At 41.8% G+C, this 18,818-nt stretch overlaps 1 protein-coding gene across 1 annotated transcript; it reads left to right on the top strand.

Moving 5' to 3' along the window:
- Positions 1–3,109: 3,109 nt before the first annotated feature.
- On the top strand, positions 3,110–9,260 carry LOC115855110 (piwi-like protein 3). Its single transcript, XM_030859838.2, is given in 9 exon segments — positions 3,110–3,248; positions 3,251–3,318; positions 3,444–3,547; positions 5,756–5,826; positions 6,212–6,256; positions 6,259–6,364; positions 7,073–7,201; positions 8,306–8,459; positions 9,144–9,260. Coding segments are annotated over 9 exon segments (933 nt in total).
- Positions 9,261–18,818: the final 9,558 nt, after the last annotated feature.

The following is an 18,818-nucleotide window of genomic DNA, read 5'->3' on the forward strand; positions in this document are numbered from 1 at the left end:
GTCTGAATCCTCAGACATTCACTTCTCAGTGAAGTATGAAGCAAGATCACCGGCTGAGTTAGTTGATGGGCAGCGATGAGGGAGATGTATAGGAGATTTGAGAAGAGATGAGAAAGTGTGAAATGTTGGTTTTTTGAATGGGTAGGAAGCATAACTAGGGCATCTGAACAGAGCACCCCTTTTAGATTGTGGCAGACTAACTCTAGAACCACTCAGCACGTTTGGCTGTTGGTTGCATGGGCAGAAGAGACAGCTGGGTTTTACCAGGGTTTGAGACTTGCCAACGTAGCATGATCAAGGCATAGTCAAGGAATGAATGGTATTTGTGAGGACGTAATTGTGACAGGCTATGGAATGCAAGCTGGGGAAGTAAGGGAGGTGAGGCTGTGAGAGAGTTAAGGACCTCTCTCCTTCTCAATTTATGTGTGCTGATTCCTCCACCTAGGCTGATGTTTGCTTGTTCATCCTACAAATTTTATCTCAAAGATCTTTGACTAAGAAGAGCCGCTCTGGGTCCGTCCATGTTGCTGCTAATGGCATTATTTCATTCTTTTTTATGGCTGAGTAATATTCAATTGTGTGTGTATGTGTGTATACACCACATCTTCTTTATCCATTCATCTGTCGATGGACATATGGTATTATACGTGCAATCTAAAATATGACACAAATGAACATATCTATGAAACAAACAGACTCACAGATACAGAGAATAGACTGTGGTTTCCAAGTGGGAGGGAGTGGGGGAGGGAAAGATTGGGAGTTTGGGATTAGCAGATGCAAACTATTATATATAGGATGGAACGACAACAAGGTCCTACTGCATAGCACAGGGAGCTGTATTCAATATCCTGTGATAAACCATAATGGAAAAGAATATGAAAAAGAATATACATATGTATAACTGAGTCACTTTGCTATATAGCACAAATTAATACAATATTGTAAATCAACTATACTTCATAAAATGTTTTTAAAAAGAGCCATTCTGGATATCCCAACAGTACCCCCCCCCCTCGTGCATACACTGACCTGCAACATCAGGCCTCTGTGAGGTCACCCTGTTCTGTTATGTACTTGTATTTCATAACACTTATCCCAGTTTGTAATTATATATTTGGGTGATTTTTATTAATCTCTCCCCTCCCCAACAGACTATGAGTTTCATAGGACTAGGAGAGCTATGATTCTGCTCTTTGCAATACATATCTCTTATACCTTACACCATGACTGGCACATAGTAGCTCATACACATAGGTTGTAATAGATAATTCATGCATGTTAGCCTCACAGAGTAGTGGGATTAGTAATAATTTGAGGGAGTGTGTCACATTAAGGCAAACTACCTTCTTGGCATGTGTTGATATATAGAGTCTTACATGTAAACATAAGAAAATGGTTCCAGCAGATTTACTTGAGTGAAATGGATGTGCTGAAATATTTGAATGACTAGGGTAGTCTCAGGATGCCCTGGTAGGAATTGAGTCTCATAAGAGATGACAACTTTGTCGTAGGGTTGTAATGAGATCTGGGAAAAACTGCTGAATTCATAGATGAGGCATTAGAAAGTAAGCGCAATCCTACCTTTCAAATAATGGAAATAGGGACAACAGAACTGATTTGTTTTTTGGACCTAAAACAATAGACTGCAGGTTTTTTCTTCAGCAAAGATGGGTTGATTTGGGATCAGTGGAGAATTGCAATTTGGGGTCTGCAACCCTGGCGAGCCATGTGCAAGTCCCACTTGATGAGGAAAGGAGAACCCCTTCATAGAAGAGAAAAGCAAGTTGGAAGTGCTTTAGTAAACAAAGAGTCCATGGCTTTTCATTGGCCAAGGTCTTGCCAGGGAAGAAAAGAAGTCTTTCTTCTTCCTGTTGGGCTCTGCTATCGTTGCAGGGTATGAGAGCTCCCCCCTGGTCTCCTGACTCTATTTAATTGAGGCTTGTTTATTTTTTACAAAAGCTATAAGAAATGGGAAGTGTGATTTCCAAAGTTCACAGTTGGTGGTTAAAGAAATATTAGGAGAACACCATGGGCTAGAGTGGGCCACTAAGTTTGAAATAGGTTGTTTATATTTTTCTAAAAACTGGTTAGTGTGGTGAATTATAGTGTGGTGAATATTTCTCTTAGTCCACACAGGTAATGCATTTAATAAAATCTCATACTTTTTCATGTGAAAAGAAAAACTCACAATCTACAATGAGAAAAGAATTACCCTAATCTGATAAAGAACGTCTGCCAAAAACTTCTATAAGCATCATTATGTTAAAAAGAATATACTGGGCTTCCCTGGTGGCGCAGTGGTTGAGAGTCCGCCTGCTGATGTAGGGGACACGGGTTCGTGCCCCTGTCTGGGAGAATCCCACGTGCCGTGAAGCGGCTGGGCTCGTGAGCCATGGCCGCTGAGCCTGTGCGTCCGGAGCCTGTGCTCCGCAATGGGAGAGGCCACAGCAGCGAGAGGCCCGCGTACCACACACACACACAAAATATATATATATATACTGATGATTTTTCCCATTAGTCAAAAACAAGCCAAGCAGTAGCCTCTCTTCCTAACTGCTCAGTGTCCTACTGGAGGTCCTGGCGAGGGTTTGGAAACTTGCTCTGCTGCTTGTAAATCAGGCAGTTTCCACAACAGCCCCCAAGCTTGTTTGCTGGTGGGGGCACATAACAGTATTTATCTCAGTTGATTGGTGAGAGAATTAACTGAATCAAGTAGAATGCTTGGGAAGCGCCTCACACAGCGATCATCCCATCGACGGTGACTGTCCTGAGGACGGTATAGTTCAGTCTATGTTTTTAACCCATTCATGTTGACTTCATGATAAACTTCTGGAAATGGAATGACTCCTGGGAATGGAATGACTAGGATGAAAGGGTTTTGCAAGTTTAAAGGATCGATGCATATTTCCAAATGCCTGTCTCGCAGCCTGTCTCTTCCATACACTCACACTCACACTTGTTGAATGCAGTGTGATTCTAGACCCTTCACCCTCATGGATTCAGATATCTATTTAATAAATAGTCTCTACTTTGTCAGTGCTCCACCTATATAGCTTCCTCGACACGCATCCATTTCTCACGTCACCGTGTTCTTGCATTTTGGGGAATGTCATGTTTGCTTTCTTTCAAGGTCCTTTTCTTGCTGCCCACTGAAAATAAAGAAATTTATGATGGCATAAAAAGACACCTGTGTGTCAATTACCCGATTCCAAGCCAGTGTGTGTTGAAACGGACCTTAGAGAGACCACCGCTACAAAGATTGCCCTGCAGATGAACTGCAAGCTAGAAGGTGCCCTCTGGAAGGTGGATAGAGAAGTACGTGGGGATTTTGTTGCCTTCTCTTGCTTTCATCTGTCTTTGGTAGAATTTGTTAAGGTCCTATTTAATTGGAAATTTGCTTCATGTTCTGACTCAATCTGCTACCTTGTTTAAAATTTAAGTTGCAGAATGCAATGTTCATCGGTATCGATTGTTTCCACGGTATTGTACATCGACGGAAGTCAGTCGCAGGATTTGTGGCAAGCATCGATCCAGACTTGATGCGGTGGGTAAGCTTTGGCAGACAGTGTTTAGTGGGGAGCTATCTGGAGGCCAGATAGGAGAGGTGGACTTAACACACATTATTGGCAAGCTCCATGGACAAGTTGTTCTTAGAGATGTGCTCTCCTGATCTTCTGGCAAAGTTAGGCTCCCAGAACATTTTGTATGGAAGCCTCTGATCATTCTCTATTGCTGCCTAACAACCATGACAAAATATGGCAGCTTAAGACGACACTCACATGACCACGGACAGTCCTGTGGGTCAGATGTTGGGCACTGCGTGGCTCTCAGCGCCTTACAAGGCCGAGATTTTGTTTGTTTTTTTGGCTGCACTGCACAGCATGCGGGATCTTAGTTCCCCGACCAGGGATCGAACCCATGGCCCCTGCGGAGGAAGTGCAGATTCTTAAACACTGGAGCACCAGGGAAGTCCCAAGGCTGAGTGAAAAGTGTCACATAAGCCACATTCTCACCTGGAGGCTTGGGATCCTCTTCCCAGCATACGTCGATGTGGCAGAGCCAATTTTCTTGTGATTGGGGGACAGAGAACCCCACTTCCTTGCTGGCTGTCACCTACAGCTTCTAGAGTTTCATCCACGTTCCTTCTGATGTGCTCCCTGCCTCCCCTCCAACTTCCAACCCGCCAATTCACACTGTGCTATTGTTCTCTTTTGAATCTCTCCATCTTCCTCTTCTGTCATCAGCCAAAGAAAACTTGCTGATTTTAAAGGAGCTCATGAGGTCGGATATCATCCATCTGGAGACTCTCCTTATCCTAAAGTCAACTGTGCCATATAACATCACCACAGGGGCCAGATCTCAGTATGTTCACAAGTTCCAAGGATGAGGACAGGTAGAATTCTGCCAACCGCAGAATTTGATCAGTAAGCCTCTGCATAGGGACACATGAGGAAGCACTTAGGATACACGTGGGTGAAGACACATATGGGAACATACTCAGTGGCCTGTAGGTATAATAAGATCTTGTCTTCATACATTTGTATATAATGTACCTGAATAAGGAGATGTGCTTCTATATCCTATGATTCTCCTTTTCTCCAGGGACCTTTTATTTTCTGTGCTTAGAGTAGAAAATAAAACCCATAGTGCAGATGGGTTTGCATATTCTTCTCTTGTGCATTATGGTATGTGGGACAGTCACAAACCACTACTATGTTCAATGCTGATTTGTGGCCCACCAGGTATAATTCCACAGTATCCTTTAAGGATCTTTTTTTTCCAGTCATACTCTAAATACAGTAACATGGATTTACTCTGCCTTTTTTAGTAGAAAATGCTGTGATAATAGGTAAAAAGTTAAGCTTGCATTCACGCAATAGATATTTTTGAGCACTTGCTATGTGTAAATACTGAGAATGCAGCAGTGAAAATGTAAAGCCAAAATACCTGATCCCATCCATTGGAGTACAGATTCAGATGAAGAGGCAAACATACATCATACCCTATCACGTCATCCTAATACTCTGAAGTAAACAAAAACGCAATAAGGGGATAGAAACTCGAGACAAACAGGTGATTTTACTCGATACCTCGAGCAGTGGTCACAATAGCTATTACTGTTTTGAAACAAACTGCTCCCTCCAAAGCAGATTCATGTGGATGAACCATTGTTTAAGACATCGAACTAAAGTAGGAGTCTCCAGAAAAACACTGGGTTTGCACTTTGTGGAATTCCCCAGGAGCTGAAACAATATGAGTCATATGTATTCAAAGCATGTATAATTTGTAGTTAACGTTAACAAATGTTTCCATTCTATCTTAGTCCTTCTGTGCATTCAAAATGTTACAAAATGCCTAAGATATGTGAAGAGACCAATACCTGGATCTCTGCAGCGGGATGAAGAATGGATCTTTAGGGCTTCCCTGGTGGCGCAGTGGTTGAGAGTCCGCCTACCGATGCAAGGGACACGGGTTTGTGCCCCGGTCCGGGAAGATCCCACATGCCGCGGAGCAGCTGGGCCTGTGAGCCATGGCCGCTGAGCCTGCGTGTCTGGAGCCTGTGCTCCGCAACGGGAGAGGCCACAACAATGAGAGGCCCGTGTACCGCAAAAAAAAAAAAAAAAAAAAAGGATCTTTAATTGGATCCTCAACTACTGATAGTGAATTTTTTTTTGGTCATAGATTAATTTCATCATTTTGATTCTGAATTAATCTTGTTTTCCAAACTAATGGCTTATTTTTCTCCATACAGGTGGTTCTCTCAATGCATCATCCAGCAATCGGGGCAGGAGCTTGTCAATGGGCTGACGACCTGCTTGCACAGTCAGTGCCTGGTGGAGGCTGGAGGGCTTGAGTCTATACTGGTGGAGATACTGCTCCCCCACCTGGGACATCTGGCAATGAGTGAAGACACTTTTGGTTGTCACAATGGGGATAGAGGTGCTATTGGCATCTAGTGGACAGAAGTTTAGGGATGCTGTTAAATGTCTTACCATGCATGGGACAGCAACACTCCCTGCCCCTGACCACCACAAAGAATTATCTGGCTCAAAATTTTCATCCTCTTGTTAAGTATGGACTAGACTGAGGACTTAAGCAGTGTCCTGAAAGCTACCATGTTGACAAATGAACACAGAAGTTGTCAAAAATAGTGGCCACTTTGTTCCAAGTTATGGTTTATTTATATGTGTTTCTGACTTCCTTTCAGCTGCCTTGAAGCTCTGGTATGAACAAAATTCATCTCTGCCACATTCACCATTGTGTATCGAGATGGAGTGGGAGATGGACAGCTTCAAGCACTGACTGACCAAGAACTAAGACAGATGGAGGCCTACTTAGAAAATGCTTACAGAGGACAAAAGTGGGTATATCACTCTTGAAGTGCAGATTTTGTAAGCTTTACATTTTAGTTTCCGGGGGCAGGGGGAAATATCTACAACAATTGTGATGTGTGAATTGGAAAGCTGGATACAGAGGGCTTCAGTGGATGGGGTGGGGAGAAAAAACAGACCCTTCCCCCTTTGTGTTCCATGCCCACGTCAGAGGAGAAAGCAGAACTGAAGCCTTGCAGTAGCAGGTTGTTTCCCCATATGGAACCCCATGATTCTTTCTCTGTTTCCAATCTCCTTCCAAACCTTGATGGAGGAGGGCTTGCTAACCTCAGATATTCCTAAAAGTCCATGAACATAGCCAATCAATGGTTTGTACTTATCCAGCTCCTTTATCCTGGAGTTCTGTACGTCCCAGGACTGGGGATTACTCTCAGTTCCCTTCTCTGGCCTCACCTGTTTGTCAGTGAAGCCTGGTGCCCAGCATATACAGTACAAGTAATCCTGACCTTGGGAGGAAGGGACCCTTCCCCTAGGATCTGAATGGCTATGAATAGAAACCTCCTCCTTTACTTCCTGAATTAGGCTCTTGGATCTAAGACAGTAAAATTGGGGTGTGTGGAGAGCTAACATCTGCAGACTCCTTTTAATGACTCCTACGTGTGGGCTGTTTTCGACATTCTGAATGCTTCTGAGATAACGCAGAGCAAACAGAGTGACACTGATCATAATCTTTTAAGTGTCAGAGTAACTTTCATCGTGGTGAAGAAACAAATAAACATCAGATTTTTTATTGAAAAGGATGAAGGAAGACTTGACAATCCATCTCCAGGAACGGTTATTGATTTAGAGGTGACTAGGATGGAATGGTAAGCCATCTTTATTTTAAAGATTCCTTTTTATTCAAATAGTAACAGAATTTTTTAAGGTTTGCATGATTTGGACGAGAAAGGAAGAATTGACCTAAAGAAGGTTAAAAATGATAGGTATATTAGACGATAATTTTTTCTGTCTTCAATCATTTTGTTTCTCAGAGAATTTTATTTTTTTTTAATTATTATTATTTTTTTGCGGTACGCGGGCCTCTCACTGCTGTGGCCTCTCTTGCTGCGGAGCACAGGCTCCAGACGCGCAGGCTCAGCGGCCATGGCTCACGGGCCCAGCTGCTCCGCGGCATGTGGGATCTTCCCGGACTGGGGCACGAACCTGTGTCCCCTGCATCGGCACGCGGACTCCCAACGACTGCGCCACCAGGGAAGCCCTCTCAGAGAATTTTAAAAACAGACAAATATTTATTGATCGTTCTAAGATGATTCCGTTGTTAGGAAGAAGGCTAGAACTTCTGGTTAACTTTAGACTTGTAAAGTGAATTATGCAAATGAGAAAGTTATGCAAAACCACAGCAAGAAATAAAACAGGACCTTCATACCAACAGATAGGGAGAAATGAATTAAGTTTGAAGAAAGGCAGAAACACTGATTTTTCTAGTAGAAGGCATGAAAGGATTGAAGAAAACAAAGCAAATGAAAAGTGCAATTAACATAAAGTATAACATAAAATGATATAAACATTCAATATTTACAATAAATTGGTTAAGCTTACCACTTATATAACTTAGGGAGTTTGAATATATTCTGGTGATATGCAGGGATGGATATTCCCATCTTTCCCTGAATCTCGGAATCACATTACCTATGACCATGTCTAACGTGCTAATTTGATGTTTGCTGCCTCTAGGCATCAGTGCATATGCTTTTGAGTTTAAATCCCATGAGCGTTATTAATTGTCAATGATTTCACTGTCCTTTGTAGATTTGCTTTAGCAAATCATTGCTCAACAGTTAGCCAGGCTTCTAAATATAAAGGAAACTCTGTATCATAGATTTCTGTAAATTGTTACTTCAGAGACTAGGTTTGCTACATTGTTTTTCTTCTAAAATAAACTTGATACCAATTAGGTTCTATAATTCTAGGTATGACTTTTTTATTGTGAGTCAGTCTGTGAAAGAAGGCACTGGTACTGTCACTCCCACTCATTATAATGTCATCCATGACACGCTTTACTTGAGCCCAGATGCAGTACAGAGTCTAACTTACAAACTATGCCACATGTATTACAATTTTTCAGTAAGTACTTTTTTTCTTTAATTTGGTAACGTGCATCTGTTAATCCTATACTCCTAATTTATCCCTCCCCCTGCAGTTTCTTCTTTGGTAACCATAGGTTTGTTTTCTGTGTCTGTGAGTCTGTTTCTACTTTGTAAATAAAAATAAGTTCATTTGTATGCTATTTTTTAGGTTCTACATGTAAGTGATATCAAATAATATTTGTCTGTGATTTACTTCACGTAGTATGATAATATCTAGGTCCATCCATGTTACTGCAAGTGGCATTATTGCATTCTTTCTGAATGAGTACTATTCTATTGTATACACATACCACATCTTTGTCCGTTCATCTGCTGATGGACATTTAGGTTGCTTTTGTGTCTTGGCTATTGTAAATAGTGCTGCTATGAACATTGGGGTATATGCATATTTTTGAATTAGAGCTTCCGTCTTTTCTGGATATACGCCCAGGAGTGGGATTGCTGGGTCATATGGTAGCTCTGTTTTTAGTTTTAAGGAGCCACCATACTGTTCTCCATAGTGGCTGTGGTAAGTATTTTTTGATACTGATTTTCCTTCAGATCTGTGAAACTGTTCAAAATTGAATCTGCTTTTTGAAACTTGGATATCTATAAAAATTTAAACTTAGGGAAAGTAGACATAAAGGTGAGAAAATTGTTTTGGTTGATCTTTCTCCTAAAGGGTATCATCTGAGTCCCTGCTCCTTGCCATTATGCCCATAAGCTGGCTTACCTGGTGGGCCAGAGTCTTCACCAAGAACCACATGGGTCTCTGTCAAAACGTCTCTTTTACCTTTAACGTAGAGAAGAAAGCATGATGGGATGTTGAAAACCACAATTTGTAAATTTATTTTCTCATTCTGCATCTGTACATCTGAAATTTTTTCCTAGATGCACGATCAGAGTTTAAAACAATTCTTGACTGGACATGGACGAGACTCCAAGTGTGTTATGCTATTTTCAATACTACCACTAACTTAACATGAGGCTTCTCTTCTCCAGGCTGGAGAACTGACAGTGAGAGTTTTGTTTTAGAATTTACCTCTCAAATGTGTTACAAGGACTTTATGATTAAATATGCCTGAATATTCTGTACTCCAAGCAATGCTGCTCTAATTGTAAAGGTTGGGGGACTTCCCTGGTGGTGCAGTAGTTAAGAATCCACCTGCCAATGCAGGGGACACTGGTTCGAGCCCTGGTCCAGGAAGATCCCACATGCCGTGGCACAACAAAGCCCATGCGCCACAACTACTGAGCCTGTGCTCTAGAGCCCACGAGCCACAACTACTGAGCCCACATGCCACAACTACTGAAGCCCATGTACACTAGGGCCCATTCCCCGCAACAAGAGAAGCCACCGCAATGAGAAGCCCACGCACCACAATGAAGAGTAGCCCCCACTCACCACAACTAGAGAAAAGCCTGCACACACCAATGAAGACACAACGCAGCCAAAAATAAATTAATTAATTTTTTAAAAAGTTGGGCATTAGTCACATGGAGAATATATATATCTATGAACAAGTAAATTCTACTTGGAAAATCATACCCACTTTATTTTTGTAACATCCTTTTTCTCAAGGACAGCGAAGACATAAAAGTGGCAAAATTAAATGGGAATTTATTTGTGTTTAATATTTTGTATGAAAGAAACAACCTATATATGAAATAGTTTGTTCTTTGTACCTGCATGGCAATCTGAATTTTTTCTGGTGGAGCTGTAGTAAGGAGAGCTTTGCGATTTAAAAGTTGGTGGCTCAGGAATGTAACATTTTGTCACTTTTTCCACAAAGAAGGTAAATTAAGGGCTTTGTTAGCATTTCTGTTTAATTCATTCTCTTGTGCATGTTCTAAGTGTGACATTATTGTGTTAGCTGTACCATCATCAGAAGAAAGTCTTGAATAAGTTGTTTAAATGAAGCTATCATGTTTTTCCTGAAAGCAGACACATTTTTTTTCTCTCTCCACTTAAAACTATCTGTAAATAGACTTAAGAAACAATATGTGGGACTTCCCTGTGGCTCAGTGGTTAAGAATCCGCCTGTCAATGCAGGGGACACGGGTTCAAGCCCTGGTCTGGGAAGACCCCACATGCCACAGAGCAGCTAAGCCCGGGCGTGACAACTACTGAGCCTGCGCTCTGGAGCCCGCGAGCCACAACTACTGAGCCCACACACCACAACTACTGAAGCCCACACGCCTAGAGCCTGTGCTCCACAACGAGAAGCCACCGCAATGAGAAGCCCACGCACCATGACAAAGAGTAACCCCCGCTCACCGCAACTAGAGAAAGCCCGCACAGAGCAACAAAGACCCAACGTAGCCAAAAATAAATAAATAAATAACTTAATTAACTAAAAAAACAATATGTGAAACTTTCATTCTCTTATACTCCTAGAGTGGTATTTTTTCCTTTTGAGGTAGGATAGTTAGGGGGCTTCAAATACGTCGGAAAGGATATGTTTAAAAACAATATAATTGCTTTGATTATAGGTTAATCAATTTAGGTTTGCAATTTGAACCCATCTTATAAGAAATAAAATTAAAACAAGTCTTTTAAATATTCTGTAATCCAGGTAACATCCTACCTAGCTGTATTGCTAATAATGATAAATATAGGATATGGTCTCCATGATTAAAGATAACACATTCTTTTCTAAAGCTAGAATTTGGTTTATGATAATACATTTATGGTAGTACATTTTTAGAGAGCTACAAAAATCACTTGGAACAAATTCAAAGTAATGAGCACTTTCTGAACATTTTCTATAAATGCAATACAAATATTATTCATAAAACTATAATGTCTAGAATTATAAATTTAAAATGTGATTCAATAAAGGTATTCATGTTAAAATCACTGAATTCAGTCTTGTTCTTAAAAATATGGTCTTAGGCTTCTTAATCTACTGATTAGAAAAAATTGTTGCTTTTGTAAGATGAACAGAAGTATTGTGACCAGGACACCATCTGACTTTATTAGCCTACTAGTCCTTTATAAATTAGATGAAGGAAACTGGGTATCAAATATTTCTAGGAGAAAGCTTTATTGTTCCAAAGGCTTACAGATAAACTTTCTCCAGTGTATCATAGTACCTAAGTTTCACGTTACTGAGTAGGTTAGGAATGAATTTGGCCTAAGCAGCAATACAATATATAATCTAAGAATAATGAATTTCCTGACTCTGAGTTAGAGGTCTGATGTGGGCATTACCAGGCTAAAATAAATGTCAGCAGGGCTGCATTCCTTTCTGGAGGCTCTAGGAGTCTGTTTCCTTCGTTCTAGCTTCCAGAAGTTGTCTGCATTCCTTGCCTCCTGGCCCCGCTTCCATCTTCAAAGCCTGCAATGGCCAATGGAGTCATTCTCATATCCCACTGACACTGATTCTTCTGCCTCCCACTTCCACTTTTAATGGCCCTTGTGATGATGTTGGGACTGCTTGGATAATCCAAGATATTCTCCCTATTTTAATGTTAGCTGATAGGCAGCCTAGCTCCATCTGCAACCTTAATTCCCTTTCCCCATATAAGGCAACATTTGGGTAGAATCCAAGGATTAGAATATAGACATCTTTGGAGGGGCCATCAACCTGCCACAGAGACATTGCCCAGGGCTGAGCGTGTCGGGGAACAGGGACACATGTGAATGTAGGAACTCCTCCCTCCCATGGGTGCCTCAGAATAAGAGAGACTTAGGGGAGCACCCACTGGAGTCTCAGGCAGCACAGCTCTTGAGCACCTGCCCCATGACCTGCACCCCTCTCCTCATCATTCTCCTCCCTCTCTGCAGCAGGTGAGGGCTGACCTGTTCTGGGTGGAATATTTGTGGGGGCCCCCTCAGTTCTACCCTGTACCCTCATTCACTTGGCTCACTGTTCCCTCTCTCCCTCTAGGGTCTACGGCCCAGGCAGGGCTGACTCAGCCACCCTCAGCATCCAAGGGCCCAGGACAGATGGCCACCATCACCCGTACTGGAAATAGCAACAATATGGGCAACCAGGGAGCAGCTTGGCTGCAGCAACACTCAGGCTGTGTCCTCAAACTCCTGACCCACAAGTGTGTTAACCGACTCTCAGGAATCACAGAGAGATTCGTGGGCTCTGGGTCAAGGCAGACTGGCCTCTCTCTCTCTGGTCTCCAGCCTGGAGATGAGGCTAATTATTACTGCTCAGCATGGGACAGCAGCTGAGTGCTTGCATTGCGCTCAAGGTCCACAGGGCAGTGAGAGAAAGACCTTTGGGCTTCAGGCTACCTACTCGCTGCCCAGAGCATCGGGGTGCAATGGATCCCTGAGGAGATATGGAGCAGACAATACTGGGTACTTGAAGGGGCTTTTTAAAGTTGGGACTGCCAACAAAACTCAATAAATCCAGTTAAGGAAGTTTAGAATTACTCATTCAAAAATATTGATAGGCAGCACAGTTCTAAACCTACTGGGATCTACTTGATGATGTGTATTACATGTATTTATTAATGAAGAGGAGCTAGGTTAAATACGTTTATTTAACCTCCGATTTCTTCCATAAAGGAACTGTAAACAACGCCAAGAATAGCTAAAGGGACATTTACTTACCCAACTTCTTCCTAACAATCTTTCAATTCCATGCAATCATCTAATTTTTCAGTCCTGTGGATTATCCACCATTACAGCATATATTGGCCACTTCCTGGGGTCCCTAACACTAGAACAGTAATGCTCTCACACAGCTTATGTTTTTGGATGTCAGTCTCCTCAATTGTGCCTCCAAAGCCCCACCTTCACCTTCTTCTACCAGTCCCTGAACACAACAGGGTGAGAATTAGAAGGGTGCCGTGGGAGCACATATCGAGTTAAATCCCCAGTGAGGGTTTAGGCTTGGGGGAAGCATTTAGGACACAGAAACCTGACCCCAGAGGGTGATATCTTTAGGATTTATGGAAATGAGCTAGAAGGAGAAATGAGGGGGAAAATGCTCTAGGTGTTGGTAACAGCATATGTCAACAACAAAAAAACGTTTTTTTGGTTGTTCATCCAAGTAAATAATAGAATTTGCACTGGGCCTAAGTGTGGCAGATGGCAGTGGGGACAGGGTCAGGAGAAGTGACTCTAGATGAGTCTGGATGAGATGAAGGAAGGGTGCAGCCATGTCGTAAAGATGACACACCCTACGAAGTATGCATTTGGCTGTAGAGGTCATGTGGAGGCTGGGCTAGTCAGAGTTCTCTAGAGAAACAAACAGAGATAGAAGGAGGTAGAAGGAGATTTATTATGAGGAGTTGGCTCACATACTCAGGGCTGTGCACATGCTCAGGAAAGACCTGCGAAGGTTCTAGCTCTCACCTCTGGCTGACCTTGACGTTCTGCACAAGCAGGAAGTGAAGGCTTAGGTGGGGATTTCCGCTGCCTGGCTGAGTGCTAAGACAAAAATCCCCATGCTCACAGAGCCCCTCAGTAAAGACTGGGTGACTTCTTGGTTCCAGGCTGTTAATGAAATCTCTATCCAATCAACCAATGACCGCCAAGTAACCAAACAGGGACGACAGTGGTCACACACGACACAGAATACACTTAGTGAATTCGCTCAGAAAAGTCAATAGCAAAACAACAACAACAACAAAAACCCAAAACCAAAAACACAACAAGTACAAAAAAATAGCATAACAACAAATCCTGGGGAGGGGTGAGAATCTGATTCTCAGAGTTTCCATGTGATATTATTTTAAATGTCCAGTTTATGCCCCCCACCCACCAAAAAAAAAAAGTGTGGTCCTACGTGGTCCAGAAAAGAGTTGACATAGTAGGGTTGAGACTGCTTTCCTTAGAAAGGCCTGCTTGCTAGATTGGCCCTTGGCTAGAGTCTGGGAACTTGGAATCAGGACAGTCCCCACCATTCTCCAGTAAGAGTGGCTCACTGTGCCCAAGCTGTTTTTACAAACACTGTGCTTTATGCTGAACATCTCTTTCCTGCTGAAATTCTTGAGTTTAGGTATGTGCTAGGCAGAGGATGACTAAATGACCAGCCCCCAGTAACAACCTCTGGGCACACAGTCTCTAATGAGGTTCCCTGGAAGACAGCATTTCACATGTGCTGTCACAAGTTTTGTTGGAGGAGCTCAGTGTGCCTGTGTGACTCCACTGGAGCAGGATTCCTAAAAGCCTGTGCCTGGTTTCCTCTGGACCTCCTCCATGCACTTTTCCCCTGAGCTTATTTTGCTTCGTGTGCTGTCATTGTAATAAATGATAGCAACTAGTATGACAATATATTGAGTTTGGTGAGAGAATCACATAGCCTGGGGGTGTTTTCACCCCCCCCCAAAACAGGCTGACACACAAGGGGAAAAAAACCCTAGTAGACAGTATCTTCATGAAACTCCTGACAATGGACAAATACTTTATATCAGCTATTTTTTTAAACCATTTTTTAAAACTGAAGTGTAGTGAATTTACAATGTTGTGTTAGTTTCAGGTGTACAGCAACATGGTTTGGTTTATATATATATGTGTTCTTTTTCAGAATCTTTTCCATTATAGGTTATTATAAGATTGAATATAATTCCCTGTGCTATACAGTAGGTCCTTGCTGTTTATCTACTTTATACATAGTAGTGTGTATATGTTAATCCCAAACTCCTAACTTATCTCTACTCCCTCCTTCTGCTATCCCCTTTGGTAACCATAAGTTTGTTTTCTATGTCTGTGAGTCTATTTTTGTAAATAAGTTCACTTCTGTCATTTTTTTAGATTCCACATATAAGTGATATCATATGATATTTGTCTTTCTCTGTCTGACTTCACTTAATATGATAATCTCTAGGTCCATCCATGTTGCTGCAAATGGCATTATTTCATTCTTGTTTATGGCTGAGTATTATTCCATTATATATATATACACCACATCTTCTTTATCCAGTCATCTGTTGATGGAGATATAGGTTGCTTCCATGTCTTGGCTATTGTAAATAGTGCTGCTATGAACCCTGAAACATTTTTTGAGTATGTTCAAAGAATTAAAAGAAATCATATTTTAAAAACTAAACAATAGTATGAAAATTATATTCCTCGAAGTAGAGAATGGCAATAAAGAAGATAAAATTATAAAAGAGAACCAAATGGAATATCTGTAGTTGAAAAGGACAGTAATAACTGAAAATTTCACTGGAGGGGCTTAGATGAGTTTCCCAGGGCTGCTGTAACAAATTACTATAAACCACATGTCTTAAAACAACAGAAATTTACTGTTTCACACTTCTGGAGCCTGGAAGTCTGGAGTCAAGCTGTAGGCCCGGCTATGCTCCCTATGAAAGATCTAGAAAATTATTCTTCCTTGCTTCTTTCTAGCTTTTGGTATTTTCTGGAACTCATTGCTTTTCCTTATCTTGCAGCTGTATCACTCCAATCTCTGCTTTCATTATCACGGGGCCTTCTCTCCTCTGTGCCTGTGTATCCAAACTTCCCTGCTCTTATAAGGACAACAGCCATTGGGTTAGGGCCCACAGTAATCCCATATGACCATATCTTAACTTGAGACCTTATTTCCAAATAAGGACACTGTCACAGGTACTGGGCATTAGAGATTTAATATATAATTGGGGGGACACAAACCCACAATAGGGCTGAACAGATGTGAGCAGGAGGAAGACAGAATCAGCAAATTTGAAGACAGGTTAATTGAGTTCCAGTCTGATGAACAGTAAGTTAAAAAAAGGGGGGGGATAGGGAAGAAAAATGAACAGAGCCTAATGAGACCTGGGTAATACTATCAAGCATACCAACACATGCATAAAGAAGAGTCCCAAAAAGGCATGAGAGAGAGAAAGGGAGGCCATGTGAAGTAACAGCCAAAATCTCACCAAATTTGATGGAAAACACAATCAATATTCAAGAAGTTCGATGACCATCAAGTTGAATAAGCTCACATCACACTAAAATGTTTCAAGGTCAAAGACAAAGAAAGAATCATGAAAGCAACAAGAAAGAAGTGACTAATCACGGGCAAAGGCTCCCCACTAAGTTAAAGGGCCGACTTTCATTAAAAATCATGGAGAACAGAAGGCAGTGGGATGACGTAGTAAAAGTGCTAAAAAAGGAAATTTCCTGGCAGTCAAGTGGTTAGGACTCCACGCTTTCACTGCAGAGGGGCCGGGTTCAATCCCTGGTTGGGGAACTGAGATCCCACAAGCTGTGCGCAGCGTGGCCAAAAAAACCACAAAGAAGTGCTGAAAGACATTGACTGTCAGCCAAGAATTCTCCAGTAGAGATGCCCTTCAGTAATGAAGGAGACATTAAGACATTCCCAGATAAATAAAACCTGAGAGACGCCATTGCTATCACCAGGCCTATAAGAAATATGGAGTCCTTTAGGCTGAAATGAAAAGACAACAGAGTAACGCAAATCTACATGAAGAAATTGTTACATATGTAAATATAAAAGAAAGTGTAAATATAAGTACATAAGATGTATATAGTATAAACATATAAACAATGTACTATTTTCTTCTATCTGCTTAAAAAGGACACTCTAAGAATATAATAATCTACATTGCTGAACACACAACATATAAAATATGTAATTTATATGACAGTAACAGTATACAGAAGGGTACGTGGAACAGATCCACAGATGAGTGAAGTCTCTGTAAGTCACTTAAATTAATTTGGTATTAATCCAGATTAGAATGCTATAAATTAAGATGTTAATTGTCCCCAGGGAATCCACTAAGACTATAACCCAGAATCTATAGTAAAAGAAACAACATGGGAATTAAATTGGTACACTAGAAAATAACCAGCACAAAAGAAAGCAGCAATGGAGGAATATTAGAACAAAAAGATATAACTCATACAGAAAACAGATGGCAAAATGACAGATTTCAATGCTACCTGATTAGTGATTAAATTAAATGTATTCATACATGGTTTACACACTCCAATAGGCAGACATTGGCAGAATGGATAAAAAGCTATGATCTAGCTGTATGCTATCTACAGAGTTGCACTTTAAATTCAAGATACAAAGACATCTAAAGTAAAAAGGTGGGAAAACATATATCAAGCAAATATTAACCAAAAGAGAATTAGACTGGCTTTATCATATAAGACAAATAAACATTATGGCATTTTTTTCTAGAGACAAGTAAGGACATTTTAGAGTGACAAAAGGGTCCATTTCTCAAGGAGGAAACATTATAAACATTTTGCACTTAACAAGATAGTTCCAAAATACATGAAGCAAACTGACAGAATTGAAAAGAGAAACAGACTCCTCAACAATAATAGTGAGAAACTTCAATACTCAACTTTCAATAGTGGAGAGAATCTGTTATTTCTTGGGATTCTCACATCAGCACTATGGGTTGGACAGAGTAGGAGCTGTGGCCCATATTTTATGGTTCAGGGCACTGAAATTTAGAGAGATTGAGTAACTTGCCCAGAGTCACAACACTGATGAGTGATGGGTCTAAGGCAGGGGAGGGAGTTGATTCCCTGGGGATAGAGATTCCTGAACACATGGACATGAGATCATGCCCTGGATACAAAAACCAAGAGCTCTCCTCTCTCCCTTTCCCACATCCTCCTGCCCCAAGGATGCTGCAAGGAGACAGCTGGTACTCGGAGGAGGTGCCTGGCCCAAGAGAATGGCTCAAATCTGGACCCAACTCCTGGCTCTACGTTTCAATTCCTGACCCCAAATACAATGCCTTTCCCCCAAATGCAGACCCCCTGATGGACCGGGGTATCCAAATACGTGTGCATCTCCCCTCCCTTCCCCCTCAGCACTTGATTCTAGCAGCTGACTTGCAGTGAGACTTCCTGGTGGTCAGGTGACCACCCTGAATGACCAGTAGTCTACTTGACTCCCTAACTGACTCAGAACTCAGGACATTCCAAACCAACTGCCCACATGACAGTTGCACAGAGAATTAGCATCATCTTCAACTGATCAAACCTGGATGATGAGCAGTTAATATTCATGAGCTGGGAACAGGGTCTACTGGGCTGGTGTTTTGGTGGCTTAACAGATGAAGTTTACAGGCCCCCAGGGTCTCACTGACTAGAAACTGACCAATTGTCTAAGCAGCTTGGACTAAGGCCTGGCTAAGAGCGGGCAGTGGCTGCACGGGCTCTGAGTGGGCACCTTCCCTGCCCAATCCTCCCTCAGCCAGATCCAGGTTCTGCTGTACAAACTACAGCCATTACTCCTGAATCTACTTGCTGGTATTATTTCCACAGTACCTTCAATGGAGTGGTTAGTGGGGGTGATATTTGTGTCCCCACCCTGTTGTTTGGCCAGATGCTGATTCTGATGTGTCTGAACCACCGCTGCGGATGGCCAGCAGATTATCTTGATCGCAGATGATATTCTTGTGTATCCTGTGT

The sequence above is a fragment of the Globicephala melas genome, chromosome 13 (assembly GCF_963455315.2).
Source record: "Globicephala melas chromosome 13, mGloMel1.2, whole genome shotgun sequence".
NCBI classification, from domain to species: Eukaryota; Metazoa; Chordata; class Mammalia; order Artiodactyla; family Delphinidae; genus Globicephala; species Globicephala melas.